The sequence below is a fragment of the Erpetoichthys calabaricus genome, chromosome 2 (genome assembly GCF_900747795.2).
Source record: "Erpetoichthys calabaricus chromosome 2, fErpCal1.3, whole genome shotgun sequence".
Lineage (NCBI taxonomy): Eukaryota > Metazoa > Chordata > Cladistia > Polypteriformes > Polypteridae > Erpetoichthys > Erpetoichthys calabaricus.
Window position 1 is genome coordinate 69,026,918 of NC_041395.2, and position 24,722 is coordinate 69,051,639.

Consider the following 24,722-nt stretch of genomic DNA (forward strand, 5'->3'; position numbering starts at 1 on the left):
TAGATAGATAGATAGATAGATAGATAGATAGATAGATAGATAGATAGATAGATAGATAGATAGATACTACTGTATATAATAAATAGATGTGAAAGGCACTATGCAATAGTTAGATAGATGTGAAAGGCACTATATCATAGATAAGTGTTGCTTCTGTTTGTCAGCCCAAAAGCTGCTCCCCCATCCAAATTGTTTTCACCAGCCGCCACTGCTCATGCTAGAAAATGCTGACTGAATGATAAGTAGGCTGCAGAGATCTTTTTATATTAATGTGCCTCCTGTTCATGCAAATGTGCATTGTACAATACACGTTTAATGGCATTATGGTTGCAGAGCTGTGCCATCACAGTTATTGCTTATTCTACTCATGTTTCTACATTAACTTAGATTTTTAAATAAAATTATTTTTTAATCAGTGGTGGCTTTGGTTCACTAAAAGAAGCATGTAAAGGCTCATGAAGTTATAACAAGGTGGGGAAAATACCCTCAAAAATGATATTTCTTTATGTTTGTTAAAGAAAAAAAAACACTTGTCCTGCATCCTGAAATCAATCATTCTTAAAAAATGATGCCAGAAAGTGTTACAGTATATTTGCTGAGCGGTAGCATGTCAGTGTTGTTTGCTCCTGTGTAAAGTATATGAAAACTGTAAAAGAGAACTACAGATTTTAAATTTTGACATTGATCTTATATGGAGAAATTGGAATATGTTTATGTCTAGTATGTTTATGTCTAGTATGTTTATGTCTCGCTCAACTGATTATTTGTTCAATTAGCCGCACCTCTGCAGGCTGTAGGGTAATATGTACCTTCCTATCTTCAGGCTACATGTAAAAAATATGTTCAAATTGGCTTCATTTCAGCTATTCCTTTAACCAGAACATAATACCTGCCTTTAACACATAATCATAAGGTTGCAGCATCTACTCAGTGGTGCTTTGGAGTCAGGGCAAAACTATTTAAGCAACCTTTGTTCATTTTTTGGGGTTAATAGTGTTTGGTGCCTCGTTTTAGTCAACAGTAAATGGCACTGTGCCAGTTTTGTTTCACATTTCCAATTAGTTTTATTCCATGTGCATGTACATAGCACATTCATCGGATTGGCTGGCCCAGCGACAGCAGAGAACATTATTGGGGTGCCTCTCCCTTCAGTACAGGACATATTTTACAAACACAGTGTCTGCAAGGCCTGCAGCATTGTGCAGGACCCCTTACACCCCTCACATGGACTTTTCACACTTCTGCTATCCAAGAGAAGATACTGCAGCATCAAAGCTAGATCTGCCAGGCTGCAGGAGAGTTTTTACCCCCAAGCTGTTAGACTCCTTAACACCATGCTGCCCCCTGGGATCTTCCACACTGCCTCAAACACCTCTAAAAACAGAACTTTTATACATGCGAGCCACTGTCCTGCAAAGACGAGTGTACAGGTAGAAAAGAACTGAAAATCTCATACTGACCTTTAAGTATGTTGACATTCTTGTTATCCTTCTGCTGTGAAACATTCTGACCTGTCATTGTTTATACATGTCTTAAACAACTATTATCATACACTGATAATTTCTGTATTATTTATATCTATTATTTATTATTTATTTATTATATTACACATCTTACACATCAGTATTGCTGCTACTTCTTTGTCTTGTCTTTGCACAATGTCTTGTTTGTGTTTTAATTTTAATATGAAATTTAAAATTTTAAATCTATTTTTAATTTATTATTTGCACGTCATGTTGTTACACTGTGGACCCTGACCTTCACAATTTTGTCTATCTGTATACTTGTATATGGTTGAGATGACAATAAAGTTCACTTTGACTTTGACTTTGAGGAGGAGGCAGCTTGATGGCCGAAGTCTCCAGGACTCTGAACAAATCTGAATCACATTATGTGATATCATCTACTGTTGAATTCTGCTCTGTATGTGTAATATTACAGTATATTGTACTGAGGATTATTTGTGTTCTGTTCTGTGTATTGTATTGTATTGACCCCCTTTTTTAACACCTGCTGTATGCCCAGCCTACCTGGAAAGGGGTCTCTCTTTGAACTGCCTTTCCCAAGGTTTCTTCCATTTTTCCCTACTAGGTTTTTTTTGGGAGTTGTTCCTTGTCTTCTTAGAGAGTCAAGGCTGAGGGGCTGTCAAGAGGCTGGGCCTGTTAAAGCCCATTGCGGCACTTCTTGTGTGATTTTGGACTATACAAAAATAAATTGTATTGTATTGTATTTCTGGAAAGTGTAGCAGGGGTAAGTCTTTTATTGTGGTCTTGGTGTGAAATTAGGAATGTCACTTTCACTTTGAATTTGCAAACACTACTCAGTCATGTAAAGTGACATGAGGTAATTGCAGGACACTGGGCTCTCGCCCAAGCTTGTCCTTGAGGTGGCTCTGTGGAGGCTTCGCCATCTGTCTTTCTTCGTTTAATATTATAGCTGATTAAAGTGAGAGGAAATCTGAAAACAGTACTGTTTAATAACATCAGATCAGAACTAATTGTTGAGTCAGTGAGATGATAGGAGGCAGTTTCGTTTAAAATTATTTTATCTTGCTTTAACCTAAGGGCTTTTAAACAATAAATACATAACAAACAAATTTCAAGCACAGAGAAAGTTTCTTTCTGATTGTATCAGACAATGCATAAGGATTCCAAACTTAAGAAACCATTTTTTTATTGGTAAGGGATAATGTATGAGGCACTGTTTTGTTGTTGAATTACCCCATGATCTGTCTCAATCATTATATTTTCACTTTGGTAATTGCTGGTGGCCAGCCATAAACCCACCAGGTCTGGATCACAAAGACCCTCAGAAGCAGCCCCTATTACGTTGTGAGGTAATAGGAGAACTCCTACACTTGTGCATACCGGGACTACCTCTACGCACTGCAGGTGGAGCCCTTCCTGGACATCACATGAGCTATCTCTCACTCAGCCCCCACCTTTTGTTCAGCACCACCACTCCTATAGTCCACCTGACCGCAACTACACCAAGTGTTTTGTAATGGTATCATAGCACAATCTGTCCCAGTTCAGAAATTTGCACTGGGGTAACTGCTGGTAGCTAAACATTTGGATTACAAAGGCCATTAGATGCAGCTCCGTTTATGCCGTGAGCTAATAGAACTCCTACACTTGAGTACACAGGGACCACCAGTAAGCAGTGCAAGTGGAGTGAGGCTGTGTCACTTTAACAGCACCTTTTGCACAGTTTGCCACTGCAAACGTCTATACTTTTTACACTTGTATTCTTAACTTCATGACTAGATGCATCAAGGAGACATATCCAGCAACTTTGATAATCCCAAAAGGTAAAACCATTTGTACAGATGCTTAGACTTGGCTATGTTTGATAAGATTTATCCTGTTAAAAATGATACACTTCTGTTTATTTACAATCCCCACTATTTCATTTTATCTTTTTCTAGGGGTGACATAAAGAGGATTTTAAAATAATTTAACATTCATAATGCATCCAGTCTGGAGGGAAAGAATCCTGCAGCAAGCTTTTAGATGGCACCTTAAGGACATAATGCCTCTCTAAGAGAATCTATAGTTCCCACCTGTTTCTGTACTAAAGGAAGTCTTACTGAATACTGACTGCTGGCGGTCCTAATGTGATGAAGTGCTTCAAGAGACTGGGACATTAAGTGTAGTATTACAGATAATTTAGACAGCCTCCTTTTTACTTGTCACCACAGATGGTCTACAGAGGATGCCATCATATCATCCTGGCTAATACAAACTGCTATGCCAGATTCTTGTTTGTAGACTGAAAATCAACATTTAACAGTGTTATTTCATCATAGCTGACCACTACATTCCCAAACTTGGGAGTTAATGACCCCTAATCCCTTTAATTGGATCTTCTCATTTGGTAGACCTTAACATGTGCTGAATAGTAACAACAGTATATCCACACTGAGTCGCTGTGTGTCCTGTTGTACACTTTGTTCATCTCTAACCGTATGGCCAAACATAGCTTAAACTCCATTATTATATTTCTTAACAACAACCAACATTGTAGGCCGGAACACCAACACTGACGAAATGGCTTGCATAAAAGAGGTTTATCCTTTGAAACTGTGGTGCCATCTCTCCTTTAATGTTAGCAAAATGAAAGACCTGTTCATAAACTTCAAAAAGTAGAAGGCAGATCATTCTCCCATTTATCATTACACCAGTAACAGCATACTATACGATAATGTGCAGTGAATACACTGTACACATCCGCTGCCAAGAGTTGATTCTACAATAAAATAAACTAAAAATAAAAACAGTGATAATTCCAAAACTCTTCGCTTTTAAAATAAAGCTGTAGTGTAGAGTTTCAGCGTAGTATATGTGTTCCAAATTTCAGGCTACAGGTTATTTGATTTTTGACCTTGACCTTCCTGGGTTGATCTTTGACCTTGTAGGTCAATCATCACCCTGAAAGCAGACAGTAGACGTCACATTGTATATGTGTGCCAAATTTCATGTCAGTAGGTCAAACTGTTTGTGAGCTACAGGTGATTTAAAACCTCGGACTAACAAACAGACAGCCAAGGTACCGTATTATAGAAGAAGATCTGTACTCACTATCTTAAATTAGTGTTTAGTTGACGCCAATCCTTACTGGCTGTATAACATCTTTCTACAGCATCTGCTCAGCTGAGGATCACAAAGTACCACAGATGATGGCGATATCAACTCAGAATGTTACTGGTGCTTGGCAACTTTCTGTTCAGAGCGATTATAACATACCAGTAATGGCGCACTGCACGATAACATGCAGTGAATACACTTGACTTGAGCATTCATAGTTTTCATCCTCTTTCTCTGTACATTTAGCATTCGTTTTCTCAGAGGTTGATGCGCTTGCTGCTTCCTGAGCAGTTCTTCTTTTCTCCACCCTAGCGGCCCACTTCTTCTCTTCTTTCTTCAGGATCTTTTCACGTTAAAACTGATTAAGTCAGTGTTTGTGTTGCAATTACTTAGTACGTTTTCCTTAATGTTTCACTTAAGCTGGCACTTAAGTCTTCAATCTGCCTCAAGAATGATTTAAGATATGAAGAGGTAGGGGAAGTGACAGCGAAGGTGGTAGGAATGAGAATGGCACCCGTACGCATGTGCCGCACGGCTGCCCTGCTGGCTGCTGCCAAGAGCTGATGCTACAATAAAATAAAATAAACATAAAAAGTGGAATATCCTTGGAGGTCAGTCATCACCCTGAAAGTGGATAGTAGATGTTACATAGTATATGTATGCCAAATTACAGGTTAATAGGTCAAATGGTTTGCGAGCTACAAGTGATTTAATATCCTGGGCAGACAAACAGCCACAGTAGCGTATTATAGAAGAAGATACTAATCTGGAAGGGCAAAACAAATCAAACAAAACCTCAGCTACCCTACCCTGACACCTTTCTCACATCTCTGTTCTGGAAAATGCTATAGGACCTCTAGAACTCACACCTCTAGATTCAAGAAATACCTTTTTAGTCAAAGGTTATTAGACTACTTGACAGCTCTTTATTAATGTAGTAATCCTACCTGGTTTGTGTCTGATGTTGTATTTACACATGACAATAAACTTGAAGGTGAAGGGTGGAATTGGAGGCTAAAAACTGGAGGCTGCACACATGATGTAAGATAAGGACTCTTCCTGAACTCCAGCGCCACATGAATCACTCAGAAAAGCACCATCAGTAGATGAATAAAGTATATCACAAAAAATGTTCATCATTAAATCAGGGAACAGTGCCCATTAGCAAAATGTCAAAAAATGGCCAAAAAAATTTAATTCTAGAATACTGTAGATAAAGCTGCCTGGATTTAAATTGTAAAATGAAAGGAGCATTTTTGGCACAACAAAGGAATTCAACAGAGTGTGTTTGACAAATGTCCACTGTCCAGTTTGGAGATATCCAGAAGCAGCTAAGAGTATTCAAGTCGGGCAATTGAACAGTGAGAAAAGAGACTTGGGAAGGCTTCTAAAATGTATGCACTATGTGTAGCTGTTCAGGTGGGCTAATGTCAGGGACTGTCAGATTTTAGGAATATTTTTGAAAAAAACCATAAAAATTAGTTTCATTTATTATAGCATATTTGTTGACTTCATAAAATTATTTAAATGCATCAAAGTGCAGGGAACAAGTAGAGTTAAAAATCATTTAATAAATAACTCAGCAAAAAATGTGGAGTTTTTTTTCTGTCTAGCTCAACTGGAAATGTTGCTGACTTCAGTTCAGTAAGTGTGGATCACACACTGTGTGTTAATAAAATCTACTCCTCTCAAAAGACTATTTTCATATTTTATTAACAGTTCCTTCACTTTCCTGCTATTCACCTTGATCAGCAGTTGCAGTTAATTTAAATAAACTGATTTAAAGGTCACCATCCTAAGGACATGCAGACAATAATTTTTTTGTGAATATATTCAAATTTACTTGCTTGAAAACCTGTAAAATGTAATTGTGCTAGCCAATAAAAGAAGTTGTAATTTTAAGTGGAAGTAGCTCAGGCAGTAATAAAAACTATTCTTTTGCGCATTTTAATTTTGTTGCATTATGGGAGCTTAAATTGCTTTTTTTTTTGCCTAAAACACAATGTCTAAATGAAAATTTCATTCTGTAGATCCTTATAAATAAATTATTGATTAAAACAAGTAATCGCCTCATTTGATGAGATATGTGAGAGATGCATTTTTATCTTAAGTTACAGGCATCCATCATTTATAATGATGTAGTTTTTGTTATGGCTGGCTAACAACATATTTCAAGGTGACTTACAAGAGCAGGATACATCTATTTAGTTTTCATCTATTTTTTTCTAATATTGGAGAACTAGCTGATTAAGTGACTTGCTAAGGGTCACGTGGTGGTTCGGGCATGAGAACTGTAATGGTAGGCTGTGGTGTAGCGGGTCCACAGCTCATGTCAAAAAGGCCACTTTTTAAATAAATAATCGCCGCCTTGGTGGCTTAGAAAGGGGGCATGGTAGTGTGGCAGATCGGTTCCTGGGGAATTTGTGATGCGGGCGATCCTCTCTTAAGTGCACAGGTGAGGAGTTGTCCGCATCCGTAATTGTTCCTGGGACCTGCTAATTGCCACATCTGATCCACGTCCCCATGATAAATAGAAGCGCAAGGCGGCTAGAAAGGAAAAAAAAGAAAAGGAAGAAAGAAACGAAGGTTATGAGTCAGGAAGAAGGCAGGAAGCTGGGAGAGAAAAGCCGGCGCAGGAGAGAGTGAACGAGCAAGCGCAGGCTCGAGGGCAGCTGAGCAGTGAGCCTGGGTGTTTGGTCAGCACCCGAGGAGCAGTCGATTGTGGTCGCTCCCGCTGAGCATTTTATAAAGAGCAGGAGTGACCAGAAAAAGGATAGCTCGCCGCATAAGGCCAAGGAGGCAGCGGGAGTCGGGACTTGGGACGTGAAAACCCCAGCGTGAGCACCCTGGTCGCTGGGGAGCCCAAGTCACGGTTTGGTGAAGCCTACTGGAGTCAGGGATCGGTGAGGCAAACGGACTAGCAGGAGAAGTCAGAGAGAAGGTCAGCTGCAGGTAGGGTGGCTCCCCTGGTGCATAGCCTGGATGGGAGAAGCAGGGGAGTCACCAGTAAAAGAAAGACACCGGGCTTTGTGTTTTGAAGAGACTGCTTTCAGACGTTATTTTAACCTCATTGCTTTTAAAGGATTTTTTCTTCTATCGTGTTTTAACCTCCACCCTTTCACTTGTTTTAATGGATTATTTATTTAAAGATTTTTGAGACACTGCACTATTTAGTTGAACACTTTTGTTTTGTTGTTTTAAATAAAAGCACTTGGGCACTTTTTGCACCATCCCCTTGCTTCATTGTTGTGCCTCACTGCCTAGCTCATCGGTGACATTACCGTCGGGTTCAAGGGCTCCTAGAAGCTGAATGGGAACATGGAGCGATCCCACATTGTCACATAGGCATGTGGTTTAAAGTCCAGTGGATGAACAACAACATCACACTGCCTTCCTGCAATAATCAAATGACATATTTTCACAGAGATGGAGGACTATTTTTCACAAGTTAATTTGATGCAAGGTACATTTCACGGGTGGCTTTTTATAACGAATGCATCATAGCTTGTAAAGGGACATCCTTGCAAATGAGGCGAATACTTATTCTGAGAATTAGCTGCACCGGGGTCTATTGCAAAAGAATTAGGTGCAATTAAGAATGTGTCCTGCAAAGGAGAAGCTGAATATTTGTTTTTATTACTTATTTGACTGATGCCTTTATTCAAGATGACTTACAACATCTGAGATATTATTGGTTACATATCTTTTGTTTTTTCCAATTGGAGCACAGGCAGTTAAATTGACATGCTCTTGGTCACACAGTGTAAATAGCAGGATTCAAACCCACAACCTCAAGGTTTGAGGTCCAGAGCCTTAACCACTATGTCACACTGCCTGATGTCTTAGTAATCTGAATTTGTGCTGTAAATTTTGAATGTCTTGTTTTGCAAAAATTGTTTTTTAAGAAGTAAAACACCAAAATCAATTATACCTCCATAACTAAAACATTGAAGACCTCTCCACTTCTATTTGTATTGTGGCTGACAGCTAGAAAGCAATTGGAAGCAGGGAAAAATCCTGGGATTCCACCCTGTTAACCCTGTTTAATTATAAAGAAAATTAAAAGTTAAAAAACAGGTGTGTAAGCACTTAACTAAAAAGACACTGACTTAAGGTCAGTCATGCAGGCTTTCTCGCTCTCTGCTCTCTCTCTTTATGGTACGCGTCTCTGCCTCTTAGTAGACTCAGGTCCAGGTCTATTTAAAGACATCACCTTTCTGTGCCGTCAATTTACATGGTGGATTGGCCAGAATGGGCCAGACTTGTTCTGGAAGACACTGTCAGGCAGGGCTGGGCACTTTCTCTGGCCTATGGAGAAAGTGACAGCGCCCCCTCTTGTTGTGGAGTGGTATTGCTTACCTCAATTGAGCTTGCCTGGGGACTCATGAACAAGCATGCATGACAGTACTTTTTGGATGACATGTATTTCATGTATAGGGCACTCCAGGATAAATAGCTGTGTCCTGCTTGTGTTCTGCTCAGGCTTGACATGTTGTACATCTCCCAATTCTTAATTTTTTCCTTGCAACTTCTGGTGTTCTACATCTCTGTTTTATTATGTCTATACAGTCCATCCTATGGCTTCTGCATACATACTAGCACTTCTGTGACATTAAATTCTCTATTCTTCACCCCTCTTTCTTGACCTGCTACTTCTGGTCTTTATTTCCTTGACTCCTGCTCTATCAAATGAACTAGCTGTGAAAAGTACAAATTCTCCAAACCCCTCTGTCTGTTATCATCATCTTCACATTTGGCAGACCCTAGCATGTGCTGAATGGCAACATCACCTCAAGTATCAACACAGTATAGTATACTGCGCCTTCTGTTACACTCCGTTTTTGTCTATAATTAATTAGCCAAACACAGTTCCAACTCCATTATTACATTTCTTAGTGACACCACCACTGTAGGCCTTATCACCAACATTGATCATAAAAGACATTGCCCTCTGACATGGCAGTGCTAGGATAACAATCTCTCCCTTAATGTCTTCATCATTTGGGTTTACCCAGATCTTCAATTGCCTTTGCTAGTCCCTTTCTCTACATTCTGCCACTCAATTTGGAGGTAATGGAACTACAAATGTCTAAGTAATATTCTTTTTAGCTCCGTGGCTACATCTCTAGGACCATTTTTACTAGTGTCTGTGTATACGATATTGTTGCATCTACTGTAACATTTAAATTAAAACATTAAGACAAACCTCATCAGTGTTGATTTCTTGAACTGTCCATCTAATATTAGTGCTTTGAAATGGACACTACCATGTTTTACAGTTAAATGAAGTTTAATTAATTCTTCAGATTCCAGAGAACAGTGTTTCAATTCTTGATATCATTCATGATTTTTTACAAGCTGGTGTCTATCAGTATTACATTCATCTTTTGACTTGAACAAATGTTTTCATTTTGCTGTGAAACCTGTACTACATACCTTCAAGAAGGCCATGCAGAGTGCATAATAACTGGTTGGTTTCAATCCATATTTTCTTACTTTAATCAAAGCATTATTGTTTTGGTAAAAAGTCACTCAAAATAGGTGCTGCCTTAAAAGAAATAACAACTAAACAAACAACTTAAAAACGGAGCAAAAGATCAATTGGTACTGCAATAATTTTCTCCATATCCACTAGTTGCTGTCCCCTGTGGCTCTGCCCGTGTAGTAGTGAAACAGGAAAAATTTTTAAAATCAATTAAAACATTTTTTAAAATGTAAAATTTGTATTGAGAAGAATTTATATTGATAGCTTTTATATCCGAGAAAGTAGCTGTGATCTCTTTGCCAAAAATGTAAAAAGTTGGCAAGGTATCTCTGGCCAAGTGGAAGGTAGGTACACTCGAATGTCAAACGTTGCCACTGTATCTGATTGTGTTCAGCTCTGATGGGAGAGCATCCCCCACGTGGGAAGAGAAGAGCATGTGGCCGTGATATCTCTGCCAATACACAGATACCCCGTAAAACACACGTAGCTGTGATCTTTCTCTCAAAAATGTCAAACGTTACTCTTTAACAAACTCTAGATGATAATGTCTGCTGAAGAAACAGGTATCACTAGCTAAGCGGAGGCAAGGTACGCTCCAACACGTGGAGAGAGGTAGAGCGAGTCGAACAGAGGATGGTGCATGAGTGAGGAGGTCCTGCCTCCCCCTCCCTTTGGCCCGCAGCTTGTCTTGGATTCGCACAAATAAATTGGTGCCACTACCAAACTATAATACTTAGCTCGATGAAAGAAGTCACAAAATCAACCAGAGTGTTCAAGCAAATTATAGAAAAACTGATCTAAATCCGTTAAGTAGTTCTCTCATGAAAAACGGACAGACAGACTGACATATAGACAGACGTTGGATTTTATATATATATATAGAGATGTGTGCAAATATCCAAATATGCATTGGTTATGTGTGAGGTAAATAGTGTAACAAGTAATGCCTCCTTGAGAGTCCAGCTTCTAATATCATATTTCTCAACGTATTTTTAGGGAGGATGACAACTCTAGCAGTCAACAAGCTAATAAGAAATCAGCATGTTTTCTTGAAAAGTACACTTCATGTTAGGCTTACACTTAAAACTGAACCTGTATATTTTCCTAGTTATGACAATAATATTTATTTAATATATTTTTGAGATCAAATCGTTATATACAAAAACTTCACTGAAAAAAGAGAATCGAGAGCACCTTTCTACAGTATAATAATTAGTAAGGACAAAACCAAATTACTTAATTAATAAATCTACAATTTACTTGAGCAGAATTCTACAAGAAAGTGTTCACTTTTCTAAAATAACAACTGCTTATATTAGTGAGACTTCTGTTGCTGTCTAGAGGAGGTTAATTCTTTATAGCGAGGAAAGAGTTGAGTGATAGCACAATACAGTTTTGATAGCAGATTATTATCCTTGACATGTGCATGAAAATGTGATTTTCTTCGGAACATTACACGCAAATTGTGCTCATATATTACAAGTGAATGTCTCAGTTGCAGCAAACTAAATTGCTATCTTCATTCCGCTTACTTTTATTTTGCATGCAGCTCATCTCTTCATTTTCTGACTCTTGGATTTAGAACACATTGCCTCTTTTGCATGCCCCACCTCCTAATTATCATCTCTTTGCATTTCCTGGTCACAGCGTGTAAAGGAACAAAATTAGATGTACTCATGAAACACTGTAAAATGTTCTAATAACCTGATTTGACAGGCAAAAAAAATTAATGAGTGTTATAAGGCTTTAAATGTGCAGAGGAATGACCAATGACCAAACAATACTGTGTGACTGCGTGTCTGTAACATCTTGGAGCTTGCCCGAGGTATATGTTGAAATGAGGTGGGCCGCAGGTTGAGAACCCCTGTTCTAATGTAAAAACAACTTGACCCTCATCCTCCTTGTTGGTGTTAGTGAGAAAGCATGTTGTACTTTTTGTTAGATGAATTCAGTCATCTCAGTTTATCCTGAAAACCAACCAGAAAATTCAATATATAACTCTATCTGAAAACCATTATCATGTCTGCACTGTTTTAACTTATTTTTAATTCCATCTAATCTTGAAGCAATAGCTCATTCACAAATTAAACTAGAAATAGAAGCTAGTCTGTTGAAACAGCAGTTATCCAGTTTCTTGGTTTTAGCCTACGAGCCTACAAAGAAAACAATTTTTGTACAACATTAAAAAATCTGTTTAATTTTAAAAGGTAATTTGCAGAAGATACTGGCACAGTAAGCTTACTAACACAGAGTGCAATAAAAAATGTAAGATTTACTCTATGAGCATTTGTATAAGTGCCTTGCTATAATTGCTCTGAAAGGCAAACATGCATTAGAAACAGATGCCTGTTTGATATTCGGAGGCAAACAAAACTTTTTGTGTAATGCAAGTACTTTTCACTTTCAAGATTTCAGGTTTAAGGTGAAGCTGATACTACGCAAGAGTGAAAACGCTTATAACAAAGATTTCTAAATAAATGAACACTGAAACCAACTGGATGCAAATTTAACAAAGGTCTGTTAGTTTAGATCTAAAGAGACTCCTAATGGAATGTCACTGAGGGTGCTGGGAGAAGTTATCAGAACAGCATCAAAAAAAAAAAAAAAAAAAAAGAAAGAATTATTTACTTTCACTTTTACATAAAGTAAGTTGTAAATACAGCATGTGCAGGCATGTCAAGTGTTGTCTTCTATAGAAGAGACTTATCTTTAGTTTATTTACCTGAAGCTAATTATTTATGTTTAAGAATTGAGAAGGTAACCTTCAAAAGAAGCATATATTAAAGAATGTGTTCTCTCTTGTTGCCATGGTTACTTGCAGCAGATTGCCCAGTGAAGATGATTCAGTCATGAGTAACGAATCAGGAAAGCCCATTTCTAACAGGAGCTCCCCTCAGAAAGTACTGATGCAGCAGAAAATGTCAAAAGAAGACTCAAAGAAGAGAAATGGTGAGAGTAAAATAATTAATCAACAATATTAATAAAAAAAAAACTAGCAAGGAACAATCTGGAGCATATCCATATTTAAACTGGCTACATTAATCACATACAGTATATCATACAAGTTATCAATACAGGATGTAGCAGCATACTGAAAATGAAATACTGTAAGTAAAAGCTAATAAATTAAGTGAAATTGTTTGAATGTCCAATACTTCTGTATTGCATTTCTTATGCTGCCTTATAGTATTGATTGAAAAAAGATAAAAAATATTTTAGGCCTAATTGATGTTGACATATTTATTTATATATCATGAAAATAGATAGATAGATAGATAGATAGATAGATAGATAGATAGATAGATAGATAGATAGATAGATAGATAGATAGATAGATAGATAGATAGATAGATAGATAGATAGTTTCTTTTATTCATGATAGATTAGGTCTATGTCAAGTTTAATTTCATGGTTTTGTACAAAGGCTTAGTATAGAAAATAACAAAATAAATTGTTAAAGTAGGTTTTCAAAACTGATTTGTGAATGAATTCTTACATTTAGATTCTACTTCTTGTCCTTTCCACCAGACCAGCTCAGCAATTCTTTTCAATAAATTCTTTCAGCATTACAAAAAGTTAATTCCTGTGTCTGCCTCCTGCCTCATGCGGTCAAATTGTCTCTTGCACTGGTATTTCATAAAATTCACAAAAGATGAATTGTTTGCTTTCAAAGGGCAAATCTTCATGAGTTTGTGTACAGAAAAACTAAAAACAAAAAAAATGAAACACACCACTTTCTAAATTATTTGCAGTGTTTTGTCACAGAGTATTAATAAAGAAAGATGTATTGCTTCGCTTTGTAACACAGTTAAGAAAAGTCCTCCTCATGAGCATTTACTGTAATTTGATACAAAGGTACCAGAAATAGGGAGAGGCTAAAACATCTTCCACTTAATTAGACTTTAATCAGTTAAGGAACTTTTTAATACAGCAGATGAGTCCTGTCTTCTTCTTTGAAGTTTTGTAATGAAGACAGAGGTCACCCTTAGTGTTTTCTGTGATTCAGCCGACATCTAGAGATATAATCTGATGTAGAGCAGATTTATAAATGACCTAGCTAAATACGTTAAAAATTTTTTAAAAAGAAACAGTTGCTTCAGCATCTATCACTTTTGTTATTTGTTTGGGCAGTGCTATATAAACCGAGTCTCACATTAAAAACTGCTACAACATTTGCTATTCTACTTATGTTCTCCTTGATATGACTCCTGAAATATTAAATAGCACATGTTTAACCAAAGTCATAGATAATGTAACCAGTGTCTTGGAACAAGAAAGAGTTTTAAAGGCTCCATTTTATATGATATTTAGGATCAGCAATCAAATACTAATTGTTCAAACATTGGGCAGAAGGTGGTGTTTCAGGGTTGTTGCTTCAATATTTCACACCTCAAGGCCTGCTGTCTAGCAACTGTACAAAGTCTCACATATGGTCTCAGACAGGTTTTTCGTTACCCCCATCCTCATCTCCATAACACATACAGTATAAATTCACTTTGCTTAATTTTAAAATGTGCTAAGTAGCTTTGGCCTGCATAAGCACACACCAGAGTAGGTGGCCAAATACTTCTTATAATATATCTATTTCAAAAAGCTTCTATTGTTATACAAGTGAAATTAATTGATTTTTGTTGATGTAAAACTTTTTGACTTGCTTATTACAAATATAAGCCAAAGCCACTCTACTGCCCAGCATGGGTTCTAAGAAAGCCATGTTTAAGAGTCAGGCAAAGGTTGGGAAAAGGGCAAGAAGGAAAGCTACTGCATCAACAGGTGCTGAAGCTCTGTCACCTCAAACAGATGTTTACCCTAAAGCAACAGAAATCATGAACTCATCTGTAAATGATATTGTGGAGCACATCATGGCTCTTACCTCTCACCTGGCCACTACAACAAAGATTCAGATATGTCATCTGGTGAGATTCACACTGGCTAAGCAAGCCTTGACTCAAAGGAGCCAAACAGTCAATACATACACCAGCTCCAAGTACACCATTTACACAGAGATACCAGTTGAATTTTCTGTCTTTATTTTATATAATCCCTTTTACATAATACATACAACTATCACAAAGTTGTACCATTTAAAATAACAGGTTAAAGCAAGATATACAACAGCATTGCTAACAACATATTAACTGCAAGGAAGCTAAGCTTGCAGATGAGTGCAGATTGACAGCATGAGCAGACAATACACAGAATCAGGATCAGTATGGATGGTACAGAGCAGTGCTTCCCAAACTCGATCCTGGGGACCCACTGTGGCTGCAGGTTTTTGTTTCAACCAACTTCCATTTTTTATTGGACTCTTAGCCTAATTAAATGAGTCATTATTTCCCATTTTCTGTGTTTTGGAGTCAATGTAGAAATTACAAACTAAGTTTAATAGATTTTTATTAAAATGTAATAAGCAGTTATATGGAGAATATATTTTATTTCAGTCGTTAACAGTATTTTTAACCTAATTTTCCTTCTGCTTTCCAGGTGTTCTGGATATTTAATTGATTATTTACTAATTAGCGAGTCCGACACTGAAGTTGTTGCTACTTTCATCATCCCAGGTGTCTGCTGCGCTAGTTGTTAATTGTCACTATTAGGGTTAAATGAAGGGAGCCAACTACACAGGAAAAGGGAAAATAATAGGAAAACAACAAAAGAGAGTTAAGCATTTATAGCTTAAGAAAAAAAAAATAGAAATATTTCTAAATGTCTTTAAAAAGACCAGCTAATTGAATTAGATCAGTTGTTATTGATTATTATTACCATTTGTGAGTCTGGTTGGAACAAAAACCTGCAGCCACAGTGGGTACCCAGGATCAAGTCTGAGAACCACTGGTATAGAGGATTTAGTTTAAAGAAAACAGTCACGGATAGTACAATTCTGGAGGGAGGAAGAAAAGTTTTAAAGAGTCAAGTAGAATGTGACCACTGGTGGAGCTTCACAAACAGACCAGTTCAGAGTGTAACATGCCCAGTCCGCACTTTGTTGCTGATCTACATGCAATAACACCCTGAACATTTCTTTCTGCTGCTCCTGTTAAATACTTCTACAGGAATGACAGATTTTTTTCCAAGATTAATTAAAAAAGTATCTTCCTTCAGCAAAACTAAACTAATGTCACATATTCAAAAAGGACACTAACCTCAAGGAACAATTGACCAATAAAAGAATATGCTGATTATAAAATAATGCTTTCTTTTTCCATTTTTTTTCAGGTTTAACAACAAATAACAGAATTGGTAAGAGATTCTCAATGCTTCTTCATTTCTTATTTCTAATAATAAAACTGAATATGGTTGTCAAGCTAATTGGCCTAACAATGTAATTCATAGGAATTCTGACTTTAATGAGACATTATTATATATGTGTGTGTCTAACAAAACCTTCATTCGGATATGCTACATGAACTTCTCTTTTGTTTTGTGGAAATTATATTTCTTTTACGGATTTTGGGGTTAAAGGGTTAGAAAGAGATTGTTTAGGAACAAAATATTAACTTACTTAAGTTACTCCAGCCTGTGTGTGGAGTCCTCTAAGACGAAGCATAAAAAAAAAACACTAAAGAACTACTTAAGAACATTTATGTAGGTAGAAGGACCAGTGGGTTCTGGGTGGTCTTTTGGCCTGAAATTCCTGCAGATTTGGTTTTCTTTTGTTCTCCAGCTTAACTAGAGTTTTTTCACATTTTTTTCTATCCACCCTGGTTGTCTGACATTATACTGTAGTTAGATTCTTATTTAAAAACATTAAAAACAGTTTTATATTTAAGGACTGTTCTTTTCTGAATTTTATATCTTTCTCATGCAAGTGTGTAACTTTTGTGTACTATGTATTAATTAAATTTTTCTTATCTAAATTCTTTTGCTTTTCTTTGCCTGTAACTACTTGTTTGACATGTTGTAAAGCACTTTGAGCTACATCCTTTGTGTAAAAATGTGCTATAGAAATAAATGTTGTTGTTGCTGAGGTGTGGCCCACCTGTGTAGCGTAGCAGATCAGGAGTACATTCTTAAAACTATTCTTTTATAAATCTCTGTCACAGTTGTACAAAAACACAACTAGCACACTGCAAAACAAAGACAATTTTATTACTACGGATTAAACTACTTTTGTTTTCTTTACAGTCTTTTATCTAAAGACATTCTTCAGTTAGGCTTCACAGAAAACTGTTGCCAGCAGTCCAGTGATCATCTACAGCTTTTCTATTTTATGTTTTGTATAAAAAGATTTATTATATTTCTGTGCATCTCTCCATAACACAGAATTTATTTATAAAGAAGCAAGAAGTAATGCTTCCACAGAACATAATTACAGCAAATATTGAAGAAAGCAGAATGCCCTTATGATCTCCAGTCTCCATTACCATCCTGTTGTATTTAATTTTTCTATAATAAATCAACTTCTTAAAAATCAAAAAACATTTCAATTATGAGGAGCTTCACCAATCGATGGTTCATCTATTTTAGCCCTGTCTAAACTTTCATGGACCATGGTGCAGTCATTTATTTGCCAGTTAAGCTTTATCCCATAAATGGTTGGTGTGAGAGAGAACAATTGATGGAAGCCAGCTCACCGAGGGACATAATCATCTCATATACTTTTACCTGGCCGATTTAATATTACTAACCAACCTGAGATTGTGACAGCTGGGGGAAATCAATGTTTATAGGAACACATAAATGAAAGATTTAGAGGAACTGAAGTGATTTTTCAGCAAAGAACAATTCTTAAAATAGTAATAATTATTTAAATAGCTCAGTAATAGCATTGAAATATTCTAGAATTCAAAACAGTCAAATCATATAACTCAATCACTGATACACAAATGAGGGTCGAGTAGCACATATTATTTTTAAAGGATAGTTATTTTTTGCCCTGCAATGGAGTGGTTTCCCCATTCAGATTTATTTCCAGCCTTGTACCTGAATTTGCTGAGGTAGACTCCAGGGGCCTCATGCATAACGCCGTGCGTAGAATTCGCACTATAACATGGCGTAAGCAAAAAAGCGGACATGTGCTTACACACAAAAAAATCCAGATGCATAAATCTGTGCGAACTTCCACGTTCTTCCGCTCCATAAATCCCGGTCAATGTGAAAAGTAACGCACGTGCACACACCTGCTGTCCCGCCCCAACTCCTCCCAGAATTACACCTCTTTGAATATGCAAATTAATATAAATAGCCCTTAAGCTCAGCCTTCTGTGAAAAGACAATGGCAAAAGCAAGAGGGAAAATAGAAGAATTTCAGCGAATAGCAAGTGGAGGCAAGGAAAGACGTATTATTTGTTGGTTTAAACAGTGGTATAAACAACAAAAGGAAGTTGATTGAGTGACATAGCATGCCAGAGATACTTGAAAGCTCAAGTTCACAAAGTCGCACAGTGCCCAAAATAAAAAAGAAGTTGTCACATATCAAAGTTGCCATTAAAAGGCGAGTCGTAGCCCACCAGCTGAGTGTCATATGAAAGCTTATTAGGGTACAGAGAAAAAAAAGGCACACAGTGGGGAAAAAAGCATGAAATGTCAACCTTAATCTCAAAATGTCCACTTCAATCACATAGTTTATTTTGTCATTAAAGTAGAACATCATAAACTTCATCTTAAAATCGTTTAATTTACTAGTTTCTCAATCCCATTGTAACTAAAGTAGCACGTTAAATGCTTTGTTTTGTATTTGATCTTCTATGTGTGTGAATCACTGCGTGCTTCTGGGCTTTCTCTTTCTCCGACAGGACACAGAATCCATTACATTCGTGATATTACAGCTCTATGAATAATTAAAATACTGAGATGTATGCATGATATAGGATGATGATGATGATAGGAGTTAAAGCATGTTATTAAACATGGGAACACAGTGGCGCAGTGATAGTGACGAGCAGGCGCCTTGTCCACAGATTGTTCCTGCCTCACACAAGATGCTTGCTGCGCCATGCGCGACCTTCGATGAAATAATTTATTGTAGAAATACTGTCTCTTTCAAACATACTAACCTCCAATTCCTGTCCTCACTTTTCTTTCTCCAAATACCCAATCGCCACACAATTAGCTCTGTAATAGACGTTAAGCTATCTGTAAGCTTAGAACACCGATTCTTCAAAACTTTTAAGAACTATCTTCATAGTACATGTTTAATTATTCTATCCATCTGTCCCTCCATTGTCACGTCAGCATCAGCAAGAATACAGCACGAGACAGGAACAATCTGTGAACAGAGCGTAAGCGGCTCGCTAGCGCTGCGGCACCGTGTCCTCACGTTTAATTATTAACAATATCGATTATTTAAATGAAGTTAAAGTTTTATGTTTATAATATAATAAACATATTTTGTTGCATTCCATCTTAAAAATGATATCGTCATCATATGTAAATATGTGGTTTATAAAGTAGCTCAGGTTATACAATGTTATAACTGTATCTATCGCAAGTTTACAGTGAGGTAATTGTACTTATAAGTACAAACAGTTCTACAAGGAGCACTTGATGGACTGATTGAGTGTGTTTAGAGATCTTGGGATGAAACTGTTTCTGAACTTCGAGGTCAGTACAGGAAAGGCTCTGAAGCATTTGTCATATGAGAGCATTTCAATAGACAGCATGGCTGAGGCAGCGTGTGCTTGATGCTGTATACCGATAATTCTCTTTCCGATCAGCTGCTGTACAGCTGTGATTCACACTCAGATACAGTGATATAAATACTCCGAGTGGGGCAGTGAGAGTAATATGGATAAAGATGATCCAAAAAATTAGGTGGCAACACCAACGGGAGCAGCTGAAAGAAAAAGAAGGTGCAGTGAGAGTAACAACGCTAAAGAAGTTATGGTATTTGGAATAGTTTGACCATTCTGTGGACCATTATATTGTTACAGGTTAATTACAAGCAGATGCATTAAACTAATAAACAATATGCGGTTAATTTCAGTGTATTTATAAAGCCGCGTCAGGGATGTGGATCTAAAAAAGAAAGGGTAACGACACAGGAACAGTAGCACTGCTTTGACTCTGGGTGCTGCCAGTCTGCAAAATCGAGTGGAGAACTTGCATACGACAGGGTATGAGCTACCGTGGAAATGTGCGTGGCTTTACGCCAAGTTTAGGTTTTATATATCATGATTTGAACGTGGAAACGTTCTTATGCAACATTTTTGTGCGCACGCACTTTTTATACATGAGGCCCATATTCTCTATAACTCTAAAACTGGATAAAACAGTTTGTGAATGGTTGGGTAGAGGCTTTTTTTTGTACTTCTATACCTGCTTTTGTCCCCAGTACCCCCTAGTGACCCTTCTGTTTTTTAATTATACTACCTTGATCAAAGATGTTCCAAACATTGTGTAGGCTTCTAACCACCATTCACACAATTAAATTCACAAATCTGTTGAGCTTATGAGTCATATAGTGTAATGGGAAATACTGCACAGTTTCCAAAAAATGTTTTACTTCACTGAACCCTATCATACTGTCTCACTCGCTAGACATCATATGAGCAAGAACAGCTGAGAGAAATACTAAGGGGCAAAATATGAAGTGATTAATCTATATTTATTTTGTAACCTTTAAGTATCAAAGGCATACCCAATATTTTTGTTAAACTATAGGTGGCATGCTACTATGAGCTACAGTGTAAATGAAAGCATATTAAATATATTTGATAATTAATGAGTATATCTTAGGAGTTGCTTTCAAATTCAGCAGTTTATGCAGTGCTCTGCACCATTATGCACTTGTCTCATTCTCAATACAAATAATAGTATCAGCATATATAATATACTAGCCGTCCCCCATGGCTCCGCCCACTTAGTAGTGAAACAGGACAGTGAGGAGGGCCCTTCCCAGCTCCCTATTCTTGATGTCACACTTCCCCCTCCCCTTGGCCCACTGCGTGTCTCTCAGATTCACGCAAATAAATCAGTACCACAAGAGAACTATGATACATAGTGCGATGAGAGAAGTCGCAAAATCAACCGGAATGTTCAAGCAAATTATAGAAAAAAACCCCAATCTAAATCCATTAAGTAGTTCTCTCGTGAAAAGTAGACAGACAGACGTTGGATTTTATATACTGTATAGAGAGATATGACTGTCTTGGTACTACAGCAACTCTCCATTTATTCCATTTTTGTATTGTAATTGCCAACTGGTCATTACTGACCATTAACTCTAACTATTTAGTCGACTGATTGACTTGCCACTAAAGACTTAGAGTATAAAATGTTGTTCCCATAGGGCCATTATCTAGAAACCATGTCTGTGTGGATGGTCAATGGCATTCTTTTAGTATGTAACTAGGTAATAAATCCTAAAGTGTTGAAGGTTACCCTTCTGTGGTCAAACCGCTCCCTGTGGGTAAATCAATTAAAGATTCATAATAATCACTCAATTCAGCAAGCATCTGGTCACATGGTATGCAGATCCCTGCTCAGTTGGCAGCAATGACTAAACCCCTGTCAACTTCTCAGTTAGAAGCAAAAGGCAATGCTGCATAGTTGATGACACTGAATACAACTCAGAGCAGGATGAATTAGATATGTCATAGAGCGACATTCTCTGTTCAGACAGGGATTTTAAACAGTCGTGTCTGATAACAAAAAGAAAAGATGTCATTGTGCCTCCTCTTTGTGTTTCCTTGCCTGTGTGATAGACTGGAATGACATTTCTTGTTATTCTGCATGAATTTTTAGTGCCAAAGCTTGATGGTGAAGAAGGAGCAATCCTGTTTGAACGAGTATCTAGGTCTTCATATGATGCTTTTGATACATCTTCCGGGTCACTGCAGCTGATTTCCATCAGACCCTTGGCAGCACCACCCAGCTATTCCCATCCTGCCTCAGAGAGGAGCCAGGACTCTGCCATCGTCAATGGAGAAGTAAGTAATTCATTTGGCACATATTTGCATTATCAGTGTACTAATTGCAAGTGAAAGATTTTTAATACAATGGAAGAGCTTAAAGTCATTAAAAATTACTGTAATATGTTCAGTGAATGCCAGAACATAGAGAATATGGGCCATAAGAACTACCTTTCAGTGTGATAGACATGAGAACCCAAATGATTTGTTTTTATTCAGAACTTTTCTTCTTCCATGTGATAAGCACAGCTATTTCATTTTTTACTGTTATTTTTTATTAGCTAATTTTCATTTAGATACATTTTTGTATTTGCTTTCCTTATGACAGCCAGTAACTTGCCAAGAGCAATGACCTTAGTGAATTACTGGAAACTTTGGATTTCGTACTTCGTACTGATGATCCCAGTGAGAAAAGCAACTTGAATAAAACCTTCATAACAGACAGAAGGTGATTTTATGCAAAAAGAGACAACAATTTAGTATATAGTGTTCCATCAAGTATGCATGAACAGGCAGAAATTAGTATATACACCTTTACATACAGTATGTGAAAAGGTTTGGGAACCCCTCTTAATTCTTTGGATTTTTGTTTATCATTGGCTGAGCTTTCATTGACATACCTTATGGAAACAGTAGTATTTCAGCAGTGACATTAAGTTAATTGGATTAACAGAAAATATGCAATATGCATCATAACAAAATTAGACAGGTGCATAAATTTGAGCACCCCAACAGAGATATTACATCAATACTTAGTTGAGCCTCCTTTTGCAAATATAACAGCCTCTAGACACCTCCTATAGCCTTTGATGAGTGTCTGGATTATGGATGGAGGTATTTTTGACCATTCTTCCACACAAAATCTCTCCAGTTCAGTTAAATTTAATGGCTGCCGAGCATGGACAGCCTGCTTCAAGTCATCCCATAGATTTTCAATGATATTCAAGTCAGGAGACGGTGACGGCCATTACAGAACATTGTACTTCTCCCTCTGCATGAATGCCTTTGTAAATTTCGAACTGTGTTTTGGGTCATTGTCTTGTTGGAATATCCAACCCCTGCATAACTTCAACTTTGTGACTGATGCTTGAACATCATCCTGAAGAATTTGTTGATATTGGGTTGAATTCATCTGACCATCAACTTTAACAAGGGCCCCAGTCCCTGAACTAGCCACACAGCCCCATAGCATGATGGAACCTCCATCGAATTTGACAGTAGGTAGCAGGTGTTTTTTCTTGTAATGCGGTGTTATTCTTCCGCCATGCAAAGCGCTCTTTGTTATGACCAAATAACTCAATTTTTGTCTCATCAGTCCAAAGCACTTTGTTCAAAAATGAATCTGGCTTGTCTAAATGAGCACTTGCATACAACAAGCGACTCTGTCTTTGGTGTGAGTGCAGAAAGGGCTTCTTTCTCATCACCCTGCCATACAGATGTTCTTTGTGCAAATTGCGCTGAATTGTAGAACGATGTACAGATACACCATCTGCAGCAAGATGTTCTTGCAGGCCTTTGGAGGTGATCTGTGGGTTGTCTGTAACCATTCTCACAGTCCTGTGCATATGCCGCTCCTGTATTTTTCTTGCCCTGCCAGACCTGGGTTTAACAGCAACCGTGCATGTGGCCTTCCATTTCCTGATTACATTCCTTACAGTTGAAACTGACAGTTTAGACCTCTGAGATAGCTTTTTGTAGCCTTCCCCTAAACCATGATACTGAACAATCTTTGTTTTCAGATCTTTTGAGTGTTGCTTTGAGGATCCCATGCTGTCACTCTTCAGAGGAGAGTCAAAGGGAAGCACAACTTGCAATTGACCACCTTAAATACCTTTTCTCATGATTGGACACACCTGACTATGAAGTTCAAGGCTTAACGAGCTAATCCAACCAATTTGGTGTTGCAAGTAATCAGTATTGAGCAGTTACATGCATTCAAATCAGAAAAATTACAAGGGTACCCAAATTTTTGCACAGCCAGTTTTTCACATTTAATTTAATTTCATACAACTAAATACTGCTTCACTAAAAATCTTTGTTCGGAAAACACCACAGTACTCAGATGTTCCTAGGAAATGAAAGACATACCACTGTTATCTTTTTTGTTGAAAGTAAGTAAATTATTATGCAGGCTGGGGGTTCCGAAACTTTTTCATATGACTGTAAATAAAGAAAGTTATAGTCGTAATTATATCCACGAGAGAGACATGACAGAAATGCCGAGAACTTAAAATGAACAAAACACCAATTCAGATAAATTGGACAACACTTGATTAAACAGTCGCTAAAGATGCCCACATGCCTCTAGAATCAGAATCACTTTTTTTGCTGGTACTTAATGTACAGGAATTTAACTTGGTAGCTTTGGAGCTGTTCATAACATAAGACAAAATCACATATAAACAAGATATACAGGTTGTAATAAACAGTTTCAGAATAGTGTGATTATAAAGGAGATTTGCAAATGATGTGCAGGTGAAAGCATGTGTGTAAAGTGTGTGTGTTCATGTACATGTCCATATACTGTATATACACGCACTTTTATATGAGAACATATTAATAAGTGAGGAATAGTCGAGCCTCGGATTCAGGAGGAACAGTGTGGTTTTCGTCCTGGTCGCGGAACAGTGGACCAGCTCTATACCCTTAGCAGGGTCCTGGAGGGTGCATGGGAGTTTGCCCAACCAGTCTACATGTGTTTTGTGGACTTGGAAAAGGCATTCGACCGTGTCCCTCGGGGTATCCTGTGGGGGGTACTCCGAGAGTATGGGGTACCGGCCCCCCTGATAAGGGCTGTTC

The 24,722-nt window shown here is 37.5% G+C and overlaps 1 protein-coding gene across 3 annotated transcripts in view; it reads left to right on the forward strand.

The window, feature by feature from the left end:
* LOC114645957 (UPF0606 protein KIAA1549L-like) overlaps nucleotides 1–24,722 on the forward strand; it is a 333,503-nt gene that overhangs the window by 259,560 nt on the left and 49,221 nt on the right. For 2 of the 3 annotated variants that reach the window (XM_028793895.2, XM_028793894.2), the window contains 3 exons: nucleotides 12,893–13,020; nucleotides 16,288–16,311; nucleotides 21,757–21,941. In XM_028793895.2, the coding sequence (XP_028649728.2) occupies nucleotides 12,893–13,020; nucleotides 16,288–16,311; nucleotides 21,757–21,941 (337 nt within the window). The remainder of the gene's footprint in view (nucleotides 1–12,892; nucleotides 13,021–16,287; nucleotides 16,312–21,756; nucleotides 21,942–24,722) is intronic. The other variant, XM_051923802.1, reaches the window with a different exon arrangement.